Source organism: Bos indicus x Bos taurus, chromosome 5 (genome assembly GCF_003369695.1).
Source record: "Bos indicus x Bos taurus breed Angus x Brahman F1 hybrid chromosome 5, Bos_hybrid_MaternalHap_v2.0, whole genome shotgun sequence".
NCBI lineage: Eukaryota > Metazoa > Chordata > Mammalia > Artiodactyla > Bovidae > Bos > Bos indicus x Bos taurus.
The window spans coordinates 10,324,875-10,352,659 of record NC_040080.1 but is presented as its reverse complement, the minus strand read 5'-3'; the positions used below and the strand labels follow the sequence as shown (position 1 = coordinate 10,352,659).

The following is a 27,785-nucleotide window of genomic DNA, read 5'->3' as shown; positions in this document are numbered from 1 at the left end:
CAGGTCCGGGCGGGCAGCCGGCAGCCGAGCCAGGACCCTGCGCCGGGAGCCCGAGCGAGGACTCCCAGGCCGCGGCCCCGCCTCCTCCCCGCCTTAGAGCCCGCCGCCCGCGGGTCGCGCCCCGAGCTCCTAGCGGCGCCGGGGCAGAGCCCAGCTGCAGCCGCAGCCGGAAACCGGCCCGAGCCGAGTCTGCGGGTGAAGTCCCCGGGCCCGAGCCCCGCGCAGCTCATGGCGGGGCCGCGGGGCGCGCTTCTGGCCTGGTGCCGCCGCCAGTGCGAGGGCTACCGCGGCGTGGACATCCGCGACCTTAGCAGCTCCTTCCGGGACGGCCTGGCCTTCTGCGCCATTCTGCACCGGCACCGGCCCGACCTGCTGTGAGTGCCGGGAGGGCGGGCGGCCGGGGCGCAGGGCGGCGCGGGCTCGTTGCTGGGGACCCCCCGCCCCCCTCAGTGACGCGGAGCCGGGGCGGTGGCAGACGCCGCCCCCAGAGGCCGAGACGCCCACCCTTCGGCGGGCCCCCGGCGACTTGCGGGACGCCGAGACCCTCCGATCCAGGGCACCCCTCCCCCACTTGGCCCCTGACCCCGCCCACTGGAACACTGAACCCGCCCCGCGTGCTGGTCCCTCTACCGGAGGCCTGGCCCCGCCCACAGGGCACTGATTTCCGCCAAAGGGACACCGAAGCCCCCCAGGCATTGACTCTTTGAAAAGGCACCCGCGCCCTCCTCCGGGACCCTGGGCCTTTCTTACACTAAACAGGAGCTCTGAGCAGCCCCCTACCCGTTCGGCATTGAGGTTCCCGTTCTCTTTGTGGGGCCCCCTTGCTTTGATTCCCCTGGGCCATCTCTTCTCCAGGGCACTAGCACAGTGCCTGGCACAGAGGAGTCCCTACGTTAGCAGAGGTCAGATGAATGGATGGAAAACCCCTCCCCCCAGGACACAGCCCTGCCTCCCAGGCGTGTGCCTCGTGACCCAGCTGTCCTCCATGGGGCAGGGAGGCTGAATGAGCAACCCCTAAAGGGCTGCTCCAGGGTGTGAAATGGCCCCTTCTTGCCCTCAGTTGCCCAGTTCCCAGGCTCCATTGGAGAAGTTGACTTGGGGTTTCTGCTCCCTCTACCTGGGGCCCTGGAACCTCTTCCACTCATTCATTCATAAAACACTACATGCTTATCTGGCACTTGCTGTTCCTTGTACTTCTGGTCTCATCTGCAAACTGGGGACAAGAGTCATGGTCCTTGCCTGTCTTGCTTACAGCCCCTCGGATGGGGCTTCCCTGGCAGGGTCTGGAACCTTTTGTGTGTCTGTTCCACCTTCAGACCTGTGCTCCCCAAAGACAGCACCTGGGAGGCTTTGATGAAGGAGAGAAGGAAGGGAAGGATGACCTCAAGGTTCGATAGCGCAGGTGCCCTTAGTGTATTCTGTACCACGTGGTACCGTGTCTGCGGGTGGTGGATCAGGCCCTGGGGTGGGCCCTGGAGGAGAGGGTGTGGGTGTAGAAGTGAGATGGAGATGTAGGTGGGCCACTGTCTGCCGTGGGGTATGTGACATGGGGTAAGGGGGCTTAGGAGCCAGGGCTTGAAGATGGAGAAGAAGGGCACCCAGACTGGACCCACAAATTAGAGTGGAGGCCTGCAGGGGTCTTCTGTTTTGGCTGGAGGGCAGGTGGTGAGGCAGGGCCAGTGTGTGAAACGACTCAAGTGTCAAGCTAAGCTACATCATGGACTTGAGCCTGCCAGCCACAGAATGCAGGCTGCTTGGTTTGTGGTCAGCTCCTCCGTGTCCTAGGTGTGGCAAAACTAGTAGATCCCATCGGGCATCAGTTTCCTCACCTGTAAAGTGGGTTTGGCAATAAGACCTAACCTCCCAGGATTGTTGTGAGGATGAACGTTCAGTTAACATTAGTGATTGTAAGTAGTGTTATTAGGCAGGAAGGGATGATGCAAGTGTCTTATTCTTTCACTTATTCCCAGAAGTGTCTGCAGAGTTATACTCTGTGCTGGGCACTGAACCTGGTAATGGAAATAGTTTCCAATCAACCAAGAGACAAACCCTACACAGTCTCCTATGGCCTGTGGGGGTGATAGACATATAAGCAGTGCTGAGAAGTCCACGTGGGAAGTGCTGTGTCAGAGGGCCAGGCTGGGGTGGCCTGGTCACCTCACCTTCAAGGAGATCGCAGGAGCCGGGCCAGGGAAGGGCCTCCCAGGCAGAGAGGATATCCTGAGCAGAGATACAGGCAGCGCTGTTGGAGGCCGTAGCACAGGGCGGGGAAAACCAGGACATGTGGCTGGGCCAGAGTGCTTAGGGCCTCCTGCAGGCCAAGGAGGGTGGGTGGGGCCACAGGGAGGGACGTGGCATTAGTGTGGAGCAGAGGGGGGCTTCCCTCTTGAGAAGAGATCCGGAATCAGGTCCAATCATTCATTTGCAAGGCAGGCCAGCATCTGGGCTGCCAGCCCATTGCACAGGATAAAAACTTGAGGCCCAGGTCCTACGTGAGGCACAGAGAGGACCTCAGTGATGGGTAGGGGAAGATCTCTGTGAGAATAGGGCTGGGGTAGGGGTGCGGACAAGCACTATCTTCTTAAGTGGTTCAGGCTGCTGGAGTGGTGGGCCCAGGCCTCTGCTGGGGGTGGGGGGTGGCTGGCCCATCCGCCCTTTCCCAGTTGAGGCATCTTTAAGCTCCCTTGCGGGCAGGACCAGGTGGGTTTCATTTTTGTGCTCCTCATCTCCCCCATGGCCAAATAGAACTTCCCAGGCCTTTGAAAACTCTCAGGAAATAGGCTTCCCAACCCCAGGTGTTGATTAGGGGCCAAGGTGGGGGAGGGAGAAGAAGCAGAGGAAAAATTGTAGCATCCTGGGGACCTTTACAGTTTTCACGCTGTTGCCATCATGTACGCATTCAGTAGACATTCATGGAGCGCCTACTGAGTACCAGGCAGTGTGGAGAGTGTTGGGTGCATGGGGTGAACAAAAATGTGACCCCAGCCTTGAAGGAACACTGCTGGGGCGACTGCAGTCCAGGGCCCTGACAAGTTGCTTTTGTCTCATTTGGCCTCAGAACAGGCTTTTGTTGGGAGCTGGGGTGGTATCACAACCCTAACCCTCACCCCAAGGTTTAGAGAGGTTGTGTGTAGCTTGCTCAGGGTCACACTCTGAGGCAGTGGCGAAGCAGGGGGAGGAGTTAGGGACCCAGTTGAGGGGAGGAGGAAGCAGCCTGGCCAGAGGTGGAAAATGGAGCTGAAGTGCATACACAGCCCCCTCCGCCTCCCAGCCCACCCGACCCTGGGCCTTGGGACAGCTTGCAAGCGACCCCCTCCTATCTCGGCCCAGGGTTCACGGCACCTTGGACTCTGCCTGTAGGTGAGCAGGAGGACGAGGGCTCTCTTGCATCTGCAAGGCCTGCCTCCACCCATCCCGGTCCTCCCCACCAACCTGGGAGGTGGTACGAGGCTTCCCCCAGTTTGCAGATGGGAACACAAAGGCCGCAAGGACTGTTGACTCGCCCCAGGTCACGAGGCCTGGCCTGGAAGAGCAGGGCCTAGGACCCAGACTTGGGAGGCCGCGCTGGCCGGCTGCGGCCTCTGGGCCCACGTCTCTCAAGCAGTCAGGCTGCAGTTTTCAGCCATAGAAGGACAAGACCCAGGAGGCTGCTGAGCAAGCAGGCTGGGCCTCCTCCACCGGTTTCAGCCGCTCCAGCAGCTGGAGCGGGCAGGTGGGGAGTGGGGATACCCACAGCTAGGGTCCCCTGGCAGGCCCTGCCACTTCTCACCTGTCCCAGCTAAGAAACTGGGACACCCTTCGCTGTTCCCCCACGGAGGGTTCCCCCAGGAGCGGCCCAGCTGGGTCAGCCAGCCATTTAGTGCCGGCAGCTCTGGAGAATATACCATTTCCAGGCTGGTTCAGACTTGTTCTATTCCTGGCCCCATTAAAACAACATTCCTCTTTGGGCTGGGTTAGGGGTTCAGGAAGCTGGGGTGGCTTCTCCAGGTTTGTGGCATGCAGTGGAAGGACGAGAAATGCAGATTCCCACAGTGGCTACCTCTCCCCACAGTGGCTTCCTCTCTCTGGACCTCAGTGTCCCCATCTGTAAAGTGGGGTGAATACCTGCCAAGTAGAGCTGAAGACAAATTGAAGGCAGGCGCTCAGCCCAGTGCCCAGAGTGAGGTCAGCAATCCATGGCTGTCCCTCTCGTGACCAGCCTTGGACTTGGTCTTACTGTTTATGTTTGCCACCGAGTCAGGACATGGCTTCTTGGGGGATAAACTTGAAGCTGGGACTTTTTCAGCCCCACCCCTTCCGCGTGGATTTCCAGCCTCTACCTGGAGGCCTCCTGGGACAATGAGCTCTTCCTCTCTCCCACCTGGCCACCCCTACTCTTTTAGCCTGTGCTTGTTGCCTCAGTTTCCTCCTCGACAGCCCACGGATGCCTCCCCGAACCCTGCTGAAGCCCAGGCTAGTTGGGATAAGGTCACCTCCCCTGGTCACTCTACACCCATGGCCCTGCCCCCTGCTCAGTGCTCCTCCCCCCCGACCCCTTTTCTCTTGCAGAGATTTTGATTCACTTTCCAAGGACAATGTCTTCGAGAATAACCGTTTGGTGAGTCCCCCAGGCAGATAGAAGCCCACGATGAGGCTGTGTGTTGTGCGGGGCAGGGGCGGGGCGGGGGGTGTTTATTGGAGGGCAGGGGTCTTGCGGAACAGGAGCCGATCAAGGGGCTCCTGGAGCAGCTGTCCTGCCCTGGGGCCCTGGCTGCTCTTCTCCCCAGCCCCTGCTCCCTTCTGTCTGGCTTGTGCCTGGAACACCAGCCCTTCCCCACTCCAGGTCACAGTGTGGGGCCAGAGCTGCGGGGAGCCCAGTCACCCCTGCCCTGGCCCCCTCATCCCTTGGAATGAGGCTGGGCCTATGCAGGGTGGCACCCCCTGACCCTGCCTCCTCTTCCTCTTACTGCTGTGGCTGCTTCTGATTCCCACCCTGCCCAACTTCTCCCTCCCCTACACCTGCCCCCATCCCCACCCCTCTCCCCTACCCCAAACCTTCCCTGACCCTGACATCTGCCCCCACCCCAGGCCTTTGAAGTGGCCGAGAAGGAGCTGGGCATCCCTGCCCTCCTGGATCCCAATGACATGGTCTCCATGAGTGTCCCCGATTGCCTCAGCATCATGACCTACGTGTCCCAGTATTACAACCACTTCGCTGGCTCCGGCCCAGGTGAGAGGGTGCCCCAGGTGAGAGGGTACCCTCCTTAGGGGCGGGGCCCTGGGAGTGTATCATCTGTTTTCTGAGCTGAAGACAGGGTGCAGGCAGGCAGCCCATCATTCATTCACCATCATTCATCCACTCACTGAAATATTTATGAGTAAAATAACACTGGGCTGGGCCCCCAGGGATTACAGCTGTGAAGGAGATCACTGCCCTCAAGGAGCTCACAGTCTGGTGGGAGAGACAGACCACAAACAAGTGAGCTAGTCACTGAGCAAAATAATGGCAGAAGAGGGACTTCCCTTGGCGGGCGTGTGGCTAGGACCCCTAGTTTCCACTGCTGGGGGCTTGGGTTCCATCCTGGGTCAGGGAATTAGGATCCTGCAAGCCATGTGGTCTTGGCAAAAAAGTAAAAAGCAAAACAAAACAATAGTGTCAGAGGAGACAAAGCAGGGCAAGTTTATCCGCTGTCTGGGAGTTCACCTCGCTGGCTCCTACCCTCACTTCCTGTTTACAGACACTTCCCTGGGTTTTTTTCTCTCCAGCCAGGCAGTGATCCTGTGGGGCTATTTGGCTTCATCTTTCCCAGCAGTGACCTTCACGGGCTGAGAACTGAGAAGCTGGGGAATTGTGGGAGGTGGGGTAAAGGAATGGGGGTGGGGGATACAAGGGTATTTCTCTGCCCTGAGTCAGGTGGCTACTGAATCTTCTGCATGGAGCGTCCCCATGCAAGAATCTCTCTTAGACCCTAACCTTCCGTGGAGAGGACATGGGCTCAGAGAGGGGAAGCGAGGAGCTCAAGGTCACACAGCTGGAAAACCAAATCCGGGTGTCCTAACTCCTGCACTGTGTCACGGCTGTCATGGGTCCTGTGGGCCCTGCCATGTCATTCCTTCCTCCTGCCTCTGCTCTCCATGTGGACAGTCTTATCCCATCTCTTAAAAAAAAAAGTCAGGGTGTTTTTGGTTTGTTTGGAGTAACACATGCTTACTGTAGAAAATTTGGAACATAGAAAAAAGCGTAACAATTTGAAAATTAAAATACTCTGTTACTCCCCATCTTTCCCATAATGCTAGGGATTAATATTATAATTGAACAAATAACATTCTGTGTATTTGACTAGAAATCAAAATGAAAGTATTTCTCAACTGCTGAGTCTTTGATGAGAGGCAGCCTGGTGCCTTTTACTGTCTGGGTGACAGTGGGTCACGTGGTCACCTCTCAGCTTAGGGTTCCCTTTGCAGTGAGGACAGAATAGCGCCCAGGGGACTTCCCTGGTGATTCAGTGGCTACGCTCCCACAGCTAAGAGTTTGCATGTCACCAGCTAAAGATCCCGTGTACCACAGCTAAAATCCAGGTGCTCAGTCGCTTCAGTCGTGTCCAGTTCTTTGCGACCCCATGAACTGTAGCCTACCAGGCTCCTCTGTCCATGGAATCCTCCAGACACGAATATTGGAATGGGTTGCCATTTCCTCCTCCAGGGAATCTTCCCGATCCAGGGATCAAACTTGCATCTCCTGCGTTGCAGGTAGATTCTTTACCCACTGAGCCACCTGGGACCTGGCACAGACAGATAAGTAAATAATAAATTTAAAAAAGAGGAAAGAACAGCGCCCACCTCACAGGGTTGATGAGAGTAAGTGAGGAAGCGTGAACCTGTGCCTGGCCCTTCTTTAGGACCCAGGGTTACTATTATTATTATTATTTTTATCCACTGGTTAGAGTTTAGCTTGCTCACCTAGAATCACAGTTCAGTCTTTTCTTCTGGAGTGTTCCTGGTGGCCGAACCCCAGTCTCCCTCTACTAAGCTCTTCTTTGGAGGGCCACCTCCTGGGACCCTGTGGGTGGGTGGGTGGGTGGCGAGGACCCTTGGTAATAGTATGCCTCACCAGGCATCCTGGGGGTGAGGTCACTGAGGTGACCCAGTTCCCCCAGCTGTGCCTGGGTGAGAGCACCCTGTGGGCCTGCGGAGATTTCTTGTCACTAAAGGCACAGCTTGTGCTTTCCATGCAAATTGGTCCCTAAATGCAGAACATTTTTATCCCACCTGCTGCTCAACCAGAGGAGGTGCAGGGAGGTGTTCCAGCCCTGGAGGCGAAGCTGGCATTTAGCCTGCACCAGATGGTCGTGTTCTGTACTCTCTGGGCCAGGGAAGGGACTTCAAGGGTAAATTTGCCCAGGCTTGACTGTCTCTGCACTGGGTACCTTGGGAAGCTGGCCGTAGCTGAGATACCACCGTGCCGTGCTGCCTGTTCATCTCATGCCAGAGCTCTGTGGTTGCTGGTGATCTTGGGCACATCAGCTGACCCCTGACCTCCAGGAGCCGCCGTGGAATCTAGAACCAGTGTGTGAGGGAAGGAAGCCCAGTGGCTGAGGGAATCAGAGGAGGGGTACCCCCCACCTGCCCCACCCTAGGGTGACAAGGGCGGTATTATCAGGATGAAGCCCAGTTTCTTAGCCAGGCTCCTGAGGGCCTCTCCCCACTTAGCTTAAGCCACTCATTGCCCCGGGTTGTAGTCACACTGAATTTCCTGTGCTGCTCTGAATATATCACATTCCTTTACTGCTCAAGTCTTTCATCATGGTGATCCTCTGGTCCCTGTCCCCTGCCTCCTGTGCCCTGGCACATTCTTTCCTACTCATCCTCTCATCTCCACATTTTGCCTCCTCCAAGCAGCCTGTCCTGAGGTACTCCAGGTGCTCTTGTAGCTCCATACCGCATGGTGAACGCATAAGACTCTGGTCACAGTATCTCGATTACTCTTCTTTCCCCTGTAGACCATCTCTGTTGAGTCCACAGCTGCCTGACTCCAGCACCTGGCACTTACTCATTCATTTAACAAATATTTCTTTCACTTCTACTGTGTGCCCGGCACCGTGTGAGGTGCTAGGGAGAGAGCTGAGAATGACACAGACTCAGAGCTTGCGGTCTAAAGGATGGGCGAGGGAGAGAGAACAAAGGAGTGAATGTAGTTTCAGATGAGCCGGATAAGGAAACAAAATAAGGTAATGGTATAGAAAGCAATGAGAGGAGGAAGTGGCTATTTTTGGTGAGTAGTCAGGGAGGGCCTCTCTGAGGAGGTGACAGTTGAGCTCAACTTTGAATAAGGAGGAGAAGGAAGTCGTGTGAAGATCTGGAGAGGAATATTCCAGGCAAGGGGGAAGCAAGGGGCCTGTGTGCTCCAGGGGAGTGAGGGGGAAGGAGGAGGTGAGGACGGTAGGGGGTACGGTGGGAGATAGAGTGGGCCGCAAATTTTTGACCATGACTCATGGTGAGCAATGTGTTTCCCATTAGAATCCATGTTGATGTACACATTCTCCCCTTACAATACGAGATACCTGCGGATATTTTCTTCTAATTCATCTTTACAATATGCTGGTTACAGTCCACTCAGTTGATTTCAGGGTCTGTTAATGGATTATGACCCCAGTAAGGAAGTTGGATTTTTTTTTTTTTTGGTTGACAGCTTGCGGGATCTTAGCTCCCCAACCGGGGGTGGATCTTGTGCCCTGTGCAGTGGAAGCACAGAGTCCTAAAGCGCACTGGACCACCAGAAAACTCCCTGGATTTTATTTTTAAGAATTATCATATAGCAGCATTGACTTTGTTTTCTTTTTGTATACAGTTCTCTGAATTTGTGGGCATTATTTTAATCCCTGGGTACAGAGTAGGTGCTCAGTGGAGATTTGCCGAAGTAATGACGGGGCAGTCTTGGAGGAGGCGGGTGGGGTAAGGGCTAGGTTTCTTCCAGCTGGAGGGCATGCAGGCAGGGTTCAGGGCTGCAACTGGCCACCTGGGCAGGGGCAGGGCAGCTCCTCAGGAGCTCCCAGGGAGCCAACCCATCTTCCTGAAGCTTCAGGCTGGCACTGTGTGGTTCCTCCCCTCTCCTTTCCTTCACCCGCTAAGCCTGGTGGGAAGGAAGCCACCTGTCCTTTCACATACTGGGCACCGTTGGTCCTGTGCTGTCCTCATGGCTTACTGTTCACACTGCTCTGGCTGGTGGGATGCACGTCCCACTCTGTGGAGGCTCGGCGAGGTTGGGTACCTTGCCCTCCGCACTTAGCTTGGCAGCAGAGGCGTCCCATGTGTCTGTGTGAAATGGGAGCCTGGTCCCACTGCCTCGGGTGGTTCACCCTCAAGTGGTGGCCGGGGAGCCCAAAGCTCAGGCCAGGTTGGGCCTCCAGAGTCTCCAGCTGCCTCAAGGCCCCCCTCTCTGGTCTCTCAGCAGCCGGTGTCTCATCACCCAGAAAGGGCCTGGTGCTGTCCTCCCCGCCATCCGAGGCATCTACTCCCGCGGACCCAGGAGACAGGGCTCAGGTAGGCAGTTTCTGGGGGCTGGGGAAGTGAGGGTGGGGGCGGGGACAGCTGCCACTGCCGGGTTCAGTGGGTGTTCTCAGGCCCTTTCCCGCTGGCTTTGGAAGTAGAGGTTCATAGGTCAGGGCAGAGGGCAGGGGCAGGAGACGGCAGACCCGGGAGGGGCACAGAGCATCCAGGGCACTGACCCTCCATCATGGGACTGGCAAGACTGACACATACCATACAGCAGAGTCTTCCCTTGATTCTCAGGAGACTGAACTGTCAACCTCCTAACCTGATTCCGCTTACTCCTCCCAACAACCCTGGGAGGCGGGTATTGTGTCTGATGTACCGAGAAGGACACTGAAGCCCCAAGAGGTTTGGCCTCTTGTCCAAGATCTCTCAGCTGGGAAGTGCGGGTCACGCTGTCAGTTCCGACATCTCATGGGGTGATCCCAGACTTTCACATCTGGACAGCACTTCCCAGCATGCAAAGGGCTTTCCCCACCTGCTCCCATCTAGTGCTTGCTGGAGGAGCTCCTAAGGGGCAGGGAGCCTGGCCCAGGGTAGGTGCCCAGTGAGCATGTGCGGGGCTGAGACAGGCGGGGTTATAGAATTCCACTGGGCAGGTGCGGACCCAAGGCCCAGAGATGGAAGCAGCTTGCTCAAGGTCACGGTGCTTAGAAGCTGAGAAACAGATTTAAATCTACTTGGCTCTGGTTGGGGAGACAGAGGCAGTCAAGGTGGGCCTCGGAGGACAGTCATCTGTCAGGGAAGGTTCACCTGCAGGGACAGGAGAAAGGCTCATACAGCCAGAAGCTGCCTTCCTGCAGAGAGAGCCCCAGAAACTGGAAGCCAAGCTTTTTTTGTTTCCATCCTGACTCAGTGAGCTTGAGCAAGTCTTTCCCTTTCTGGGCTTCCTCAGGGGTGAAACATTGACAGTCTCCCACCCTCTGCCCCTCCGGGGCTCTAGTGGAGCGGATAGCACCGTGCACACTCGGGGGACGGCCACCATTAGAGCGGGGAAACAGGGTGTGTTCTTGAAAGGGCTGGCGACCCTAACCGCACCCCATTCCCTGCAGGGTGAGGAGTGCTCCTCGGGCAGCCTGTCGAAGCAGGGCTCCCACCGGACCCCCAGCAGCACGTGCGCTGCCTGCCAGCAGCACGTGCACCTGGTGCAGCGTTACCTGGCCGACGGCAAGCTGTACCACCGGCACTGCTTCCGGTGAGCGGGCGGGGCGGGGGCGCCCCGAGAGTCAGCACCGCGGGCTGCCAGGCCCCTCGCCACGCTCTTCGTGCTGGAGCATCTTTCTTATCGCCATTTTACTGATGAACAAACAAACTGGTGAAGGGAGAACATTATTGGCTCAGTCCCAGAAGTAGAGACAGAAACGGGGCCAGAGCTCTTCGAGACTAAGTACCTGATGCTGATCAAGGTACAGAATAGGCTTTAAAAGCCTGGAGAAAAGAAAGCACTTTTAAAATTTTCATTTTACTTGTAGTTTTCTCTTCTGTTTTATTTTGCTTTTGTGTTTTCTAAAAAGAAAGCAGTTAAAAAAATCATAGTAACAACTTGCTTTGAATGTGTGGTTCCCGGGGGAAGTGACAGTTTAAAGAAACTTGAGTAAGAGGCAGGGAATATATAAATAGCTTGGAGAATGTATGGAAACCGTGTTACAGCTGAATAGTCAATGAAAACCAGTGAACGGGAGTTATAGCATGTATTCAATGAAAACCAGTGAACGGGAGTTATAGCATGTATTCAGTGAAAACCAGTGAACGGGAGTTATAGCATGTATTCAGTGAAAACCAGTGAACGGGAGTTATAGCATGTATTCAGTGAAAACCAGTGAACGGGAGTTATAGCATGTATTCAGTGAAAAACAGTGAACGGGAGTTATAGCATGTATTCAGTGAAAACCAGTGAACGGGAGTTATAGCATGTATTCAATGAAAACCAGTGAACGGGAGTTATAGCATGTATTCAGCTATGGGTGTGTGTGTGTGTGTGTGTGCGTGCCCGTACGTTCAGGTGTAGTGGCTGGACCTGAAACCCAGGCACCTGATTGCAGAACTGAGGTGTCATGAGGGCCAAAATCTTGAGAGAAGGAACCACTGCATTGACGCTGTCATGTCTGGCTGTCAGGACAGTGTTTTAAAATCTTTCTATGGTAACCATCAGTAAGGCACGTTTGACACCGTGACCAGTCGTAGGTACATCCGTGAAATCAAATTTGCGTAAATAGATACACAACCGGAATTAGGTTCATAAAACAAGTGTGATGCACTCTGTTACATGGTACTTTATTCTGTTTCATAGAAAAACAAAACAAATGGTTGGTTGCAAACCACTAAAGTGATTTTTTGAGGCACTAATGAGCGGTGGCTTGCATACTGGATGGAACCTCGAGGGGGGAACCTTTGCTTCCTCTTGCAGCAGAAACTGAAGGCATGTTTCACAACTATGGTGTTGCTTTCACGTGGTTTTATTGTTCTGCTCTGATTCTGACAGTTACCTTTTTCCTTTTCCGCGGGCAAGTTATGAGTACTGAGACAGGATCCGGCTGGCAGCCGGGAGGAGGAGAAGGTACAGCTTTGGCTGCTGGAGAAGGGGTAGCCAGCACCCTGGGCTGGTTATGTTGACCCCCCCGCCACCCCTCTTCTCGCTGGCAGGTGTCGGCGGTGTTCCAGCACCCTGCTCCCCGGAGCTTACAGGAATGGGCCAGAGGAGGGCACCTTCGTGTGTGCAGAGCACTGTGCCAGACTGGGCCCCAGTGGGCGGTCAGGGGCCAGGCCTGGAACCCCGCCACAGCCAAAGCAGCAGCAACTTACAGAAGAAGCCAAGGAGGTGGAGGGCGGCAGCCCCAGCCCTAAGGCGACTGCAGGAGCCGAGGCGGATGTGCCCAAGGCCAGCCCCGAGGGCCGACCCCAGGTCCCCACCAAGCCCCGGGTTCCCGGCAGACCACAGGAGCTGGCCAGCCCCCCGGCCAGCCGCCCCACACCCGCCCCCAGGAAGGCCTCCGAGAGCACAGCCCCGACGCCCCCCACCCCCCGGCCCCGGTCCAGTCTGCAGCAGGAGAACTTGGTGGAGCAGGGAGGCGGCAGCGGCCTGGTGAACGGTGAGCGGGGATCCCGTTGGGGCTGGGTGCTCCCTGCGGTGTGGCTGCTGTTTAAATGTCCCTGTGCCGGGGAGTATCCGTGGGGCCACACTGTCTGTGCCTGTGTGTGATGGATATGCCGGGGGCGGCTGTGGCACTGAGGTTACTAATTCATGCAGCAAGTTGTCACCGAGGCCCCTCTGCACGCTCTGTTCTCCGTGCTGGGGGATGGGACGTAGAACCCCGCCTCCGGCCTGGACCGCCCCCTTCTGTGTGCCCCAGGCGTGTGTTCTTTTGTGTCTGTCTTGTGAGCTTCAGTTTCGGGGCGTGTAGCGAGTGCACACCACAGTGCCTGTGTCCCCAGTGTGTCTGGGACTCTGTGTGTCCACACTCAGGTGACCTCCCCCCATGCCCAGCCTGTGTGTTTGTCTACATCTGGGTGTCTGGCAGGGGCTGCTCAGGGGCTGGGGGGCGGGGGAAGCTGTGTCCCCTGGTCAGGTGTACCCTGGGGTGCTCCCCAGCCTGACCTCCTGCCCTGCAGTAGAGATCTCTGCCTCACCACCCCGCCCCATAGAATCTTCCCACGTGACCTCCCTGGGCTTCATGAGCTCATAGGAACAAGGTTCTTTGCAACCCGAGACATGCTGGGCAACTCTTATCTGTAGAGGCCTGGGGGAGGGAGGCTCCCTGGTTTCCTCCCTCTGGGGCTTGTTCTGTTCCACGCTCATGGAGACTGGTTCCTGAGCTGGGCGTTCAGACCTATTTGTGCCTCGGAGGCGCTGCCGGTCTCAAGGGAAAGACAGACAGACAGACAGACAGACACACACACACACACACACACAAGGATTTCGGTAGAATGTAAGAAGTCTTTTTAGATGGAGGAGCATGGAGAAGGAAATGGCAACCCACTCCAGTACTCTCGCCTGGGAAATCCCATGGGCAGAGGAGCCTGGCAGGCTACAGTCCATGGTGTCGCAAAGAGTCGGACACGACTTAGTGACTAAGCAACAGCAATAATGAGGGGTAGTGGGTGGTGGTATGATCTGATGAAAGGAGATTCAGAGCTGAAACTTGAGGGGAGAAAAGGGGGTGCACAGAAAGAAGCAGTGGGGGGCAAGGAGGACCCTGCCCCATCCCCACACTCAGTGGCACTAGGGCCATGGGAGAAGACACAGCCTGACTTGAGCGGTTGCAGGGAAAACTGTGTCTTCAGGGGACAGTCAGGTTGCTAGCACCAGACTGTGAAGGGAGCATTCAGGATACCAGTGATTTATTTCACTGATGAAGGGTCCAGGGACTAGGAAGGAGTAGGAGACAGGAGTAAGGAATGTCTGGGGCCTGGACGACAGTGCCCAGTGTCAGTGGTTCTGCTCCTTGTTGTACTGGAGGCCCTAGTCAGCTGCAAAACACCAGAATAAAGAATGAGAAAGAAAGAAAACGTTATTTTCAGGTAATAAAATTGTCTAATGAGAAAATATTAAAAGAATCACACAAGTATAAGATGAATGTACTCAATGTCACAGAATTGTGTACTTTATTTAAAAAGTTACATGCGCTGTGGAATCCTGTTCTACTTCATGTTATATTTATTTTACCCTTTTGTTTAACTGTGAGGTTTTTGGTAGACGTTTTTTTTTTGAGGAAATTGAAGTTGATTCTAAATTGTATTACATGAAGGAATAGAGAGTCAAACATTCCTAAGGGGGGAAAAAAACAGAGGAGCAGAGGCTACTGTGGAATTCACGGAGGACACTGGGGAGTCAGGGGAGGCTTTCGGGAGGAGGTGACCTCGCGCTGAGTTGAGACAGTATTTCCTGTCCACTTTGGAGAAGTGTCAGAGGGGCACTTGGGTTCCCCTTCCTTAACTGAAATACACTCTCCAGGTGTCCTGGCCTTGTGGCTCTGACCTTCTCTACCTGTTACCTCTGGTGTTTTATCTAATCTCCCCGAGCGCTGGGCTGGGGAGGCGCAAGGGTGCAGGGGAAGTTGCCATGGCCACCTGGAGTCCACTACCTGCCGGGTGGGATGGAAGGGCACTCCTAGCTGAGGCAGGCACTGAGGTTGGCTCCCTGACTGTTCCACTCTACCACTTGGCTCACAGCCGCCCATGAAGGCCTGTCTCACTCTCCTCTCCCACCTAGGGAAGCTGCAAGAACCCCCCATCCCCAAGCCCAGAGGGACCCCCAAGCTGTCAGAGAGGTACGCTGGCTCCGAGGGCTTTCAGGGCCCTGGTGGGGTAGGGGGGGTGGGAATACCCCTTGGGGGTCTGGGTCGGCAATAAGGCCATGTGACCCACCAGCGCCCCCTCCCGCAAAGGGGGGGGTGCTCCTCTCTGGTGGGCAGGAGCCTGTGGCCACACCCCCTTCCTGTGTGGCTCCCCCGGGACCCCTCTCCCCGTGGGCGGCAAGGCCTGGTAGCAGGCTGCCTCGGGGGTCCCTTAATCTCCCCAAGCCTGCACTGCGTCTGGAGTGTGGGAGGCCTAGGCCTCCTAGAGTAGTTTTAAGAGTCAGTAGCAGAGTATAGAAAGACCCAGCAAAGCTCCATTGTATGCCAGACTCAGAGCCTCCACCCCCTGGAACCCCATGTCACAGGCGAGGAACCTCGATTTCCAGTTCTTCTTTGGGAGCTGTGCTTTCCCTGAATGGTCCCTGGACAAGAGGGCAGGGGGTGGAGAGAGACAAAGAGAGGCAGAGGGAGGGGAAGAGAGAGGGACCCCCACTCTTTCCATTTGGGCTTTGGGCCCAGACAGGCCCCACCAGGCTGGGGTGGGAGAGGGGAAGGGTGCCGTGTCTGACCCACCCGCTGTGGGATGCACTGTCCGGGGAGAGAAGGACGCTGCCCCTCCTTGCCTGCTCATCGGTTCTACCTCTTCTTGGCCTCCGTCCAGGACGCCAGCCCCCAGGAAAGACCCGCCGTGGATCACACTGGTGCAGGCAGAGCCAAAGAAGAAGCCAGCCCCCCTGCCCCCGAGCAGCAGCCCCGGGCCGCCGCCGGGCCAGGAAGGCAGGCAGGTGGAGAACGGGGGTGTGGACAAAGCAGCCCCACGGGGCCCGGAGCCCAAGCCCTACAACCCCTTTGAGGAAGAGGAGGAAGAGCCCCCTGCTGCACCCAGCCCGGCCCCCGGCCCTGCCCCGACCCCCCCGGAGTCCACACCCAAGTCGCTGCACCCCTGGTATGGCATCACCCCCACGAGCAGCCCCAAGACGAAGAAGCGCCCTGCCCCGCGAGCACCCAGCACGTCCCCCCTCAGTGAGTGCCATTCCTGGGAGCTCCCCGGAGAGCTGGGACCCTGGGGTTGGGCACCTGGGTGAGTGCAGGGCCCGGGAAGGGCAGGGGTGTGGTGGGACACCCCGTCCAGGTCAGGCGCCGTGTGTGCCCTCAGTTAATCAGAGCAAACCCGTGGGGTAGGTAGCGTACTCTGTTTTGCAGGTGAGGAAACTGAGGCACAGAGAGGGTGAGTGACTTGCTCAAAGCCGCACAGCACTTAAGCAGTGGAGGCAGAATTTGAACCCAGGCTCTCAACTCTACTCTCAACCCTTCATAACCCACCTTGTAGGATGGTTGTGAGAATTAAATGTGTTAGCCATTGATGTGCTTATTAACACAGAGTCAGGCTTGGGGAAGGTGCGCGACAGGGTTAGCTCCAGTCCTGCCCGTCCAGTCTCTGCCCTCCAGTTCCAGGCGCCTGAGGCTCTGACCTGGCTGTGGGACTCGGGCGCTAGTGACTCTGAGCGGTTCGTCCCCTGTGTGTGTCCTCAGCCTCCCCGGAAGATGGAGGTGGTGGGCCAGGTCCCGGGCGCTGTGCCTCCCTCCGCCTGGCCCTCCCTCTCACCATCCTGCAGTCTTCTCGGGCCCAGTGCCGGTCCCCTTCCATCACGGCGGGGCTCCAGCTGCCTTGGAGACCTCAGTGGGAGTCCCTCAGACAGTGAGGCCGAGAGCACTCTAGAGATGACAGGAGGCCGGTGCTCAAGTGGTCCAGGCCCCCCCCAACCCCTGCTAGGGCCCTGGGACCCTCCAGCTGAGCCTGGTGGGTTGGCTGATTGGAGGTGGTGGGCAGATGGTGGAGGCAGCCAATGGGATGAGCTCTGAGTCAGACACAGCTGGGTCCAATCCCAGCCTTTCTCTCCAAGTCTGTCCTCTCACCTGGAAAGCACAGATGATACTTTGAAGTGTGGCATCCGTCATCCTTGAGGCTGAAAGTGGCGCAGGGCAGTGCCTGGCCGGGAGCCGCCTGCTCCTCCTCCCCTGTTGCTTTCCCTCCACCTCTGCTCAGTGCGAGGCCTTTTTGCCTTTTCAATTCGGCTTTCTTTGGGTCAGATCAGACGTGGGAGGGGAAGCGGAGGCTGCAGCCACGCTAGAGGAGGAAGCAAGAGCCATAAGGAAACCAGGGCTACAGCTGCACCACGAGGCACAGGCCAGAGCCCAGAGTGTGCGGGATGAATTTGGGTGATCTGCCTGCCAGTGACCTTGGTCCTGTCCCACCTCTGCTATCCTTGAGGCTCCGGCCTGCCTGCCTGGATGTGGAGGACTTGGGTTTCCTGGGCCACCTCTCACTTCACGTCGAGAGCGAAGTGTCAGGTGAGGCCAGAGGGCCTGTCTCTGGCCCCTCGCTCGGCACCCACTTGCGGTTTGGTTTGTGCAGCTCTCCACGCCTCCCGCCTGTCCCGCTCGGAGCCGCCCTCGGCTACCCCGTCGCCAGCCCTCAGCGTAGAGAGCCTGTCGTCCGAGAGCTCCAGCCAGGCCCCCAGTGAGGAGCTCCTGGAACCGCCCGTCGTGCCCAAGAGCTCCTCAGAGCCTGCTGTCCATGCCCCTGGCACCCCTGGGACCTCTGCCAGCCTCTCTGCCAACTCCTCCCTGTCCTCTTCTGGGGAGCTGGTGCAGCCCAGCATGGACCGGACGCCTCAAGCCAGCCCTGGGCTTGCCCCCAATAGCAGGGGCAGCCCGGGTCCCCCGCCAGCCAAGCCCTGCAGTGGCACTGCCCCCACCCCCCTCGTGCTGGTTGGAGACAAGAGCCCTGCACCTTCCCCTGGAACCTCATCCCCGCAGCTGCAGGTGAAGGTGAGTGTCTGCTGTCCTGTCTGGTGGATGTGGGCCTGGTCTCGGGGCAGGAATGTCCAGGGCTGGCCATCGTCGCTGGCCCTGACGTGTGGGGTGACCTTGGCTCTGCCATCTGGCCATTCATCACTCCATGCATTGAGGCACAGCTCCCTCTCAACATCCTTTCATCTGCTGGCCAGACCTCCTGTTCATCTGTTCAGCTGTCCACTGGCCCGACCTTCCGTGTCTTGAGGCATCCAGCTCTAATTTACCTGCCGAGCCCATGCACGTGCCCGTTGGAGACACGCACACCAGCCTCCACTCACCCACACATCCTCTGTCTGCTTTCCATTCACTGAAGCCCTATTTGTGCCAGAACCTGGCACAGCATCATTGAGACCCTGTCCTTGCCCTCCAGGGGCTCACCCTCTGCTCAGGGAGACAGGCCTAGACGATTGTCCATCCACCTGGGGTAGAGAGCACAGAGGGGAGGGGATGATGCTCTTCTTGGGGTGGTGTTCCTTCTCCAGAGACCTCAGTCTCCCCTCCTATAGAACGGGGCTGATGGTGTTCATTGAGTGGCTCCTGTGTGCATGGGCTGGCCTGGGCTCCCGGGGTGATGGCTGTGGTGGTCCTTGTCTGCAGGTGCTCACAGCCAAGTTGGGGGTGGGGTACCGAGACGACTGTGCCTTGTATGGAGTTTGTAGTGGGATGGACTTGTAGAGGAGGGGTCAGCTCTCAACAGGCAGAGGGCCCAGGAAATGGCTTTACTGGGAGCTTCTGCGGTGGCTACTGCGGGGGTACAGACGACCCCTGCTGCCGCTCCCTTCCCAGGCCCCCTCCCAGGCTGGCCCCACACTCTGTCCCCTCTGGGGGCTGCAGTGGGCACCCACCCCAGGCAGCTCGTTTTCCAGATGACCTTTGTGACTGGTGGAGCACCTGTTTCTCAGGGCCCTGCCAAGAACCAGGGGTCACCGGGGGCAGGACATTCCTCTGGGCACCTAGTTTACCAAGAGGTCTCTCTTTGCGCCATCAGGGTCTTTTCTCTCTTTTTTTTTTTTTTAATATTTATTAAAGGACCAGAGTCCCTTTGTGCCACCAGGGTCTTTTTTTTTTTTTTTTTTTAATATTTATTTATTTGGCTGTGCCAGGTCTTAGCTGCGACACGTGGGGTCTTTAGTTGCGCCATGCAAACTCTTCGTTGCTTCATGTGGGATCGAGTTCTCTGACCAGAGATTGCGCCTGGGCCCCCCTGCAGAGTCTTAGCCACTGAACCAATAGGGAAGTCCCGGAGCCACCAGGTTCTTTTTTAAAAAACTATTAATTATTTTTGGTTGTATTGGGTCTTTTTTGCCGCGCCCGGGCTTTCTCCAGTTGCAGGCGCGGGGGCTACTCTGTTGCGATGTGCCGGCTTCTCAGTGCGGTGGCTTCTCTTGTGGCCGAGCATAGGCTCTAGGCGCATGGGCTTCAGGTGTTGCAGAACGCGGGCCCGAGAGTGTGGGCTTCGGTAGTTGTGGTGCACAGGCTCGGCTGCTCCGAGGCATGTGGAATCTTCCTGGACCAGGGATCGAACCCGAGTCCCCTGCATTGGTAAACGGATTCTTAACCACTGGACCACCGGGGAAGTCCACCAGCAGGTTCTGATCCTGCACTTTCTCCCGCACTCTGCAGTCCTCTGAGGGCCCGGGGCTCACCCGCCCTGGATGGAGGGTGGCTCCAGGCCGGCTGTAGTCCTGATCTGACCAGCCTGACGGGATAAGTCTGCAGAGGAGCCTGAGCTGTTGGTTTGTGCACCTTTCAAATGTCATTTACCCTTCTTTGGTCTGGGTGACCACCCCCAGCCCAACTGTCACCACCTGCTGTGTGACTTGGACAAGGTCCCGCCTTTTCTCTGGGCCTCCATATGCTCTTAGGGGTCCCAGGGTTCTTTGGTCAGGGGGTGGAGGAGAGAGCTGATTTTGAATCCCCCCATCCCCCCTACAGGCAGCTGCCCATTTCCTGCCCTGGGGTGTGTGAAGGGGTTGGTTTGAAGTTCTGTGGCCGAGAACCTTTGAGGGACTTGGGGCCTTCGGGCTGTCTGACCTTGCTGAGCTGCTCCAGGTTCGATTGTGGAGGGTGAGGGCAGAGCCCCAGGGGGGCTTCCTTCTGGGGTGCCCCATCCCTTACCCTCACCGTAGGACTCGGAGGGAATCTGAGACAGTGAGGGCAGGAGACAAGGCCCTTGGGTGGGTGCTACCCTGTGGGGACCAGACTGTCTCCTCCCAGCCGCACCTGGACTCCTGCGTCAGCTCCCAGAGCAACTTCCAGCCTCAAAGAACTCCCCGTCCCCCACCTGAGCGGCTGGCATAGGTGAGGTGAGCAGCTCTCCCCTCCCCCCTCCTCCCCCAGCTCTTGGAAGGCCAGGTCCGCACTCCTGGGAGCACTCCGTGGCCTCAGGGACGCCTGTTTCTGATGAGCTGGGGGAAGTGGTGGGAAGATGCTGGCACTGCCCTCATGGCAGGCAGGGCCTGTTTCTGTGCTGGGCCTGCCCGCTCTGCTGGCCTCAGAAAGGGACAGAGATCTCCCTGGGGAGGAGCAGTGTAGGATGGGGGCCTTTCCTGGGTAGGGCAGAGGCTGCCTCCCTCTACTGAAAGCGGGATCCCACTTTTGTACTTCCTGGCTGGGCGACCCTGGGCAAGGCGCTGAGCCCCGTAATCCCTGCTGGGAAAGGGGTGTTTGTGAGGCCTGGGTGAGCTACTGTTGCTTCGTCCTGCCCTAAATTGCACGTCCTGACCACTGCCCTCAGCGCCGGAGGGCTGCCTGGCCTGAAACAGACCAAGTCACACTCCAGCTTGGGCCCTTGGGAAGAACATGACCATGGGCCAATTACTTAACCCCTCCAAACTTGAGTTTCCTCACCTGTAAGATGGGCAGACACGACCCACTTTGTGGAGTGGTTGTGGGAATTAGACAGGCATGGAGAAAAGTACCCAGTGTGGCAGCTGCACGTGAGAGGTGCTGGGAAGTGGAAGTCTTTGTTGAATGACGGGGAGCCTCAGAGTGGATGCTGGGAGATTCTGCCTGATTCCCACCCGCCCTGCTTTCCGTGGTCCCACGTGATCAAGCCCCCAGGGTCCTACTGCTCCTTCCTGACTTATTAATATCTTCTGTCATGTTTCCCTGCCTTTAGTCTTCTTGCAAGGAGAATCCTTTTAACCGGAAACCGTCACCTACAGCATCCCCAAGTGTAAAGAAGGCCACCAAGGGCTCAAAGCCAGCGAGACCACCTGCCCCAGGACATGGCTTCCCACTCATCAAACGCAAGGTATCTGCTGGGAGCCCCAGATACCTGTCTGCCTGGGCTCTGGCCCCGTGCCTTGGCGGCCTCAGGCTTCCTGTGGGACCCTGTGACAGGGTGGTCCGTCTGGGCAGCTTCCCTGAGAGGTGGGAGGGGGCGTGCCTGGGAGGCCCAGGTGGGAGATCTGACTTGCAGCCAGGGAGAATTTTGAGCACATCAGCTGCTCTGACCAAAAGCACTGGGTGATCCATTTAAATGGTTACTAATAATAGTGCAAGGATCAAAGCGTTCACATGACATACTTCTACTTAAACAGCTTAAGAGTGTTCTTGGTTTCTCTCTCCTTTGGGTCACTTTCTCATATTATGATGTCCTTTCTGGAGTGGCAGAGGAGGGGAGGAAATTGCCAAGAGAGGCAGAAAGTTGTGTCACCCTCTGGGCATGCCTGATGGCACTGGGATCCAGGGCATGGGGTGTGGGACAGAGCCTGGGAGGCCAGCACTGGCCAGAGGGAGGCTCCTGGTGGCAGACAGGTGGGAGGGCGGGCTGATCGCAGGTGACTGGGCACTGTTGGGCAGGTCCAGTCCGACCAGTACATCCCCGAGGAGGATATCCATGGAGAGATAGACACCATCGAGCGCCAGCTGGATGCCCTGGAACACCGTGGGGTCCTGCTGGAGGAGAAGCTGCGTGGTGGAGTGAACGGTGTGGGGGCTGTGGGGGGCTTGGCAGGGGGTGGGGGGCACTCAGGTGGGGGAAGCCTCTTCCCCAGGGTGGGAGCCTCCATGGCTCCTTCGAGGATGGGGACGATTGCCAGCCCTGGCCTCAGTGAGCACCTGGCTTGCAGAGGGCCGTGAAGATGACATGCTGGTGGACTGGTTCAAGCTCATCCACGAGAAGCACCTGCTGGTTCGGCGGGAGTCCGAGCTCATCTACGTGTGAGTCCTGCCTCCCCTCCGTCCCCGCCTGGCTCTCCTGACCCTGAATCCACAGAGCTCAGGACTGAGAATCTTCGCTTTCTTGCCGCATCAGCTCAGGGCAGGGCAGGCAGCCAGGGCAGAACTAACAGTCACCTTCTTCCCACCTTCCAGCTTCAAGCAGCAGAACCTGGAGCAGCGGCAGGCCGACGTGGAGTACGAGCTCCGGTGCCTTCTCAACAAGCCAGGTGATGGCGGCCACTCCCCGACCCCGGTCACCTGCCCTGGGGCCTGGTGACACGGAGGCGTGGGCTGGGAAGGATGGACAGAGCCCTGATGGGGAGGCCTGGGCAGACTGTGGGAGAGGGCCAGAGGACATGGCGGAAGGTGCTGTCTGGGTCCTAATAGGGGGTTAATAGACTCAAGCCAAGACGGGAGAGGGGACCCGCATGGGGCTGTGACATCTGTGTGTCGGATGACAGGCCTGCAGGGAGCTCTCCAAGGCCAGGAGCAGACTGACCTTTTTTGGCCCCCTCCCCCCCCGAAGGTGTGGGTGGGTAGGTCCTGGGGGTGTAGGGTTGGGGGCGGTCAGCCTCCAGGGCCCTGGGCTGCCTCAATGGGTGAGGGAGAGCGTGTGTCTGTCCTGGGGCAGCTCTGGGCTCATGGCCGTCAGGTCAGAGCGTGGCAGGACTCTGCTGGTGCAGGGAGGGCCAGTGGGAGGGCCCCCTGCACAGCGTGGCTCAGAGCGGCTCTGGGAGGGAGGGTGGGGGCGGGGCCGGGCGTGGAGCCCACCGTCCTGTGCGCTGCGGGGACAGGGAGGGTGGGGGAGGGGCCGGGCGTGGAGCCCACCGTCCTGTGCGCTGCGGGGACTTGCCGGTGCCCGTACGATGTGTGTTGGCTGCACATCCCAGGCTTGGCACGCAGTCTCAGTGGCTCCACGTGTGACACAGGAGCAGAGGTGCCCACCTGGGAGGGTGTTCTCAGGACCAGAAGATGGGATGTAGAAATGCACTGCGCCCTCAGAGGGGCTGATGCTTACTACGTGACCAAGTTGGGGTCTGGCCACGACATGGTGTGAAGCACAGATGTGGGCTGAGAGAGACCGCAGGACTCTGGCACGTTCAGAGGCAGGAGCCAGGGCTTTTGACCACTTCCTCTGGCCCAGGTGGTTAGGAATCATTGTTTCCCATTGAACAGATGAGGAAATGGAGAGCCAGAGAGTTTGAGTCTATCCCCTTGGTGGGGGAGCCGGGCTTCTTTCCGAGTCTGACTTGGCCGTGTGCCTGCACACACGCAGTCCCTCCTCCTGGCTGGGATGGTAGCCCTGCTTTCCCATTGACTGGGCAGCTCTGGAGGCTGGATGAGACCCAGAGTCAGGAATGCCCCTGGGGAAGTCACAGAATGTCCCAGCCCTCCACTGCCCTCTGTGAGTCATTCCCAAATCTCCGGAGGCTGGGGCGTGGCCACCATGCCGAGGGAGCCGCAGCGACACCTTGTGGCCAGAGAGGGGCCCGCACCTCTGTTCTCCAGGCCAGCCTGGCCCTGGGCTTTTTGTGTGTGTGTTACTACTGCAGTCCTGTGTGAGACGGCAGTGCATCCTGGGCTTGTCTTCCTGTCCTGGTTGTCGCCTTTGGAGGGTGATACTGGTTTAAAGGCCCCAGGTGGGCTGGAGATCCGTAAGACACTGTAAGGGCTGTAGCTTGGGGATATGGGGCTGCCCGGAAATAGGCACTGGCTCCACCCTTGCAGTGTGACACTGGTCAAGGACTTAGCTTCCCTGAGCCTCAGTTTTCCCCCATGTAGGTTGCAGACATAACTTACCCAGATTTGAGAAACAGCAGAGTAGGTTTTGAACTGGAGTGATGACTCTGAAACCCACATTGTCCCCAGAACTATGCTGCGCCATTGGTCTGTTTTGGCAAGAGGAGGCGGTGTGGGTTTGGGGCATGGCTGAGGGGTGAGGAGGCCTGTAGTGGCAGATGTTGTAGAAGGAAGGTCATATGTGGGGGCATCCGTCCCCCAGAAGTCTGCAGGCTGGGTCAGAGGAATACCAAGGAGCAGGTGGGTCTCTGAGGCTCTTGTTCTATGGGATGGCCTGGGTTCTTGAAATCAGGAGACTGGCGGGGAGGGCAGCAGGTGTCTGAGATATCAGAGACACTTCCTGGCAGGTCTCCCAACCCCCAGGGTCCGTTCTAGTCCACCCTCCTTCCTGGCATTAGATGGATGTCCGAGGATGCCTCTTGGGTCACACTGCTTCTCCTATGTGTTCTCCCTGGGGTTCCCTGATATCTCCCCACTCCAGCCAGCCCGCCATCGGAAACTCTCAGCAGGCCCAGCCTGAATCCTGCCTCCCCCAAGAAACGACTTGGTGAACACTGGTTGCATGAACGCATGAACATAAATGGGAAACTCTTGGGCCTGTGCTGGTCTCTGTTCTCAGAGCCTGTATTGTACTGGTCCTCTTGGAGCCCCCCTGGGAGAGTTTCTTTGGTAGGCAGACTGGTATTCTTTGTCTCTTCTGCAACAACCTCTATTTCTCCAAAAACTGTAATCTCCACTCATCTGGGCTCCTCCTTGTCCTCATGATGTCCAGTGTGGGGCTGGTCTGCAGCCACCTTAGCACTTAGGCGTAGGTTCCTCGCTCCCTGGGCCTCATGTCCCCGGCTTTTCTCCTTGAGCAGAAAAGGACTGGACAGAGGAGGACCGGGGCCGAGAGAAGGTGCTGATGCAAGAGCTCGTGACCCTCATCGAGCAGCGCAACGCCATCGTCAACTGCCTGGATGAGGACCGGCAGAGGTGACTTGGCTGGGGGCGGGGTTCCCGGGGCTTCTTTGGGGATGAAACCTTCACTGCCAACCATCCCAGCTCCCCCTTGCTCAACCTGTGTGGACTCAGAGTCTGGAGGGGCCTGAGAGATTATCTGGCCCTTCCTCCTGTGGGACACTCAGCTTCCCTGTCTCATTTCAGGGAGGAAGAGGAAGATAAGATGTTGGAAGCCATGATCAAGAAGAAAGGTGAGGCCCCTCCTGGGGCTCTGGCCTGTTTGAACTCTTGCAGGGTAGGGGGGAGCCGGTTGAACACAGAGTTGGAAGGGGCACCCATAGGGACAGTGTGTGCAAGCCTTTCTTTTGCCAAGAAGGCCATCTTTGGCCAGGAAGATGGGTGTGGGATGCCACGGTACCAACAAGGAGGGTGGTGGCTTATAGGGCCATTTCCCAGGGCATGTCTGCCTTGAGCTGTGCATTCCTCCTTGAGATCCATAGCTGGTTCAGGAGGGGTCTGTGGGTTCAAAGAGCAGTCACCCCCCCTGCCCCCCCAGCCCTTGGAGAAGATAGTGCCCAGAATTGTTGAGAGAGCACTGGACTGGGAGTCAGGAGGCCTGGGCCTTATCTTGGTTCCCCCAGTGACTCATTTTGCGGCCTTGTGGTTCCGTCTGGGCTCCAGTTAGACTGGATTCTGGTCCCAGCTCTGACACGTCCCAGCTTGGTGGCTTTGTGCCAGCGCTTCACCCCTCCAGGCCTCACTATCCTTGTCTGCAGGATGGGGGTGACAGAGGCACCCACCTCCTGGGTGGGTGCTGAGGATGACTGAGATAACCTGTATAAACCACTTAGCCATGGCCTGGCACCCACAAAGAGCTTGGTTGGTGGTAATCTGTTTCAAACTCACATTTTCCTTGTCCATAATAAGTGAGGGACTGGGCCAGATGATTTCTGCGGTTTCTTCTAGCTCTGACAGTCAGTGTTTGTGTTGTGAGCCACAGAGCTGTAGGGGAATAGAGGCTTTTAGAGATAAAACATCAGCCGTGCTCTAGGGCTCCCCAAATGCCTTCATGAGTGCTCATCTCCCGATCCCTGCCGAAATTCTGGGAAGGGGTGGGGTCCCGTCCTAGAGGTGAAGAACTGGAGACGCAAAAGGATGAAGGGACATGTCCACGGTTTCAGGCGACGTGGTGGTGGTGGTGGTGGGCTGAGACTGTTGGCTGCCACTCCCTGGCCATCACTACCACTCCCTGGCCCGCTCCAGTCGACTGCCCTTTCCCACCCCAATCGACTGCCCTTTCCCGCCCCAATTGACTGCGCTTTCCCTTCTGCAGAGTTCCAGAAGGAGACTGAGCCCGAGGGCAAGAAGAAGGGCAAGTTCAAGACCATGAAGGTGCTGAAGCTGCTAGGAAACAAGCGTGATACCAAGAGCAAGTGCCCCGGAGACAGGAGCTAACGTCTCGGGCTGCCAGCCGGGGATACCACCCTCCACTGGCTGCGCTCTGCGGGGCGGGGGTGGGGCTCCTGTGTCCCTTCAGGATCAGTCGAGAGGAAAGATGACTTAGGGGAGGGAGCCTCTGGGTGATGGCCTCTCCTTCCTCAGGGTCCTCTGGCTGGTCTGGGCCAAAGAGTTTTTCTTCCCTCTCCTCTGAGCCCCCTGCCTGGCTCCCCTGACTCCAGATGCTGTGACTGACCCCAGGAGCGAGCAGAGTCTCATCCCACGAGCCCCTGCCCTTGGTCCTGCTTGGCTCCTGTACCACGTGCAGAGGGGAGCGGAGGGTCTGTCTGCCCATGGGGGTCTGCCCGTGGTGGACCCTCTGGCCTGGGTCTCCTGCCCTCTGGGCAGGTCAGCAAGCCAGGCTCGGCCACACTGGCCCCTTCCCGCTCCCCCCCGTCCTGGGTCTGAGTCCCTGTCGTCCTGTCAGGGCAGGCGGCCTTGCCTCTCTTTCTCCGCGCTCAGGAGCTCTATTTATGAAGTCGCTTAATTAAAGTTGGAGGTAGTTACTGTGTCCTCAAGACCCGAAGGGGCCTGATGGACAGACCCCTCCCTTTGTTCCTTGAAGTCTTAGGAGGTGCATCCCTCACCTCCCCTCATTCCGCAGGAAGTGTCCCTGCCCGAGACAGGGTGCTGGGTGGGTGGGGTGCCTGAGAGCTGAGCCCCCCAAGGGAGGGCCTCGGGGGAGGCGGGCGGGCCCCAGACCAGCAGCAGGCGGGCATGCTGCCTGTAGGTGCTAACCCTGGCCCTTCACCCCACACCGTGGCCCCCGGCCCCTCCTGTAGGCTCTCCCCGCCACCCCAGGGCTGGGGTGCGGCGGACCCGCCCCTGGGTGGTCAGCGCCAGCCTGTCTCCTCACATGCGCCTGTTGTCTGCTCCCTCCCGACTTTGTCGCCTCCAGAAGGACTAATGGCCGCTTACCCCGAGACGGCTGTGGGAGAGGAGGAGCCGATGGGGACCAGCACCTTCGCCCCAGGGGACGTGCCCAGCAGCTCTTGGGGCAAAGCACTGTTGCCATAAGCTATTTCCGGGGTGCCTTTAGGGCCCTTCCCTCGGCACGCCTCTGGGGAAAGATCACACTGTATTAACTTGAGAGGGTTTTCCTCACTGACAATAAACAGAGACCACCTCAGCTGCCAGTGCCTTGCAGCCCTGGGCCACCCTCCCCTTGCCAGGCCTACCTTCTTCCCTGCCTCCGCTGTGCCTCTTGGCTGGCATCTCCGCTGACCCAGGAGGGCGTGGAGGGGCTGTCCACTGCCGGGGGCCCTGGCCCCTCTCTCCCTGCCCCCGGGCAGGACGCCTTCTTCTGCAGGGACCAGTCTCTCCCTCCTTCCCAGAGGGACCAGACGGACGCCTCTGACCGTCTCCTTCCTGATGGGCCTGTTGACCTGCCGCTGGAGTCACCAGCTCCAGCGCCTTTCGGGGGCCAGGCAGGTGACACAGGCAAATCCAGGCTGGATGCGTCCTGCGGGGCGGCCCCGTCAGGCTGCCTTGGTGTCAGGACACCTGGGTGGTGGGGACTGGGGTGAACTGGGGTGGATACACTGCAACCAGAGGGGGAGGTTGTCCCTCACCCAAGTCAACTGTAGCCTGTGGGATGTGGGCCCAGTGGGGCCAGATCTTTGCATTTTTCAAAAGAAACTGGAAATCCAGTGGAGCGTGTGTGTACTTTGTAAAACTGACTTGAACTGAAATCAAGGG

At 58.0% G+C, this 27,785-nt stretch overlaps 1 protein-coding gene across 2 annotated transcripts; it reads left to right on the top strand.

Moving 5' to 3' along the window:
- MICALL1 (MICAL like 1) lies at positions 1-27,736 on the top strand. Of its 2 annotated transcripts, none has more exons than XM_027540825.1 (16): positions 1-374; positions 4,549-4,597; positions 5,068-5,209; positions 9,431-9,519; positions 10,581-10,723; positions 12,172-12,617; positions 14,738-14,795; positions 15,484-15,845; positions 17,239-17,654; positions 20,803-20,937; positions 21,489-21,615; positions 21,758-21,848; positions 22,002-22,075; positions 24,509-24,623; positions 24,795-24,841; positions 25,924-27,736. In XM_027540825.1, exons 1-16 carry the CDS (start codon positions 229-231, stop codon positions 26,043-26,045), a joined length of 2,562 nt encoding a protein of 853 aa, XP_027396626.1. In that variant the 5' UTR covers positions 1-228; the 3' UTR covers positions 26,046-27,736. The 2 variants fall into 2 exon arrangements, with proteins under 2 accessions (XP_027396626.1, XP_027396625.1); XM_027540824.1 differs by having other exon boundaries at positions 9,428-9,519.
- The last annotated feature ends 49 nt before the right edge of the window (positions 27,737-27,785 follow it).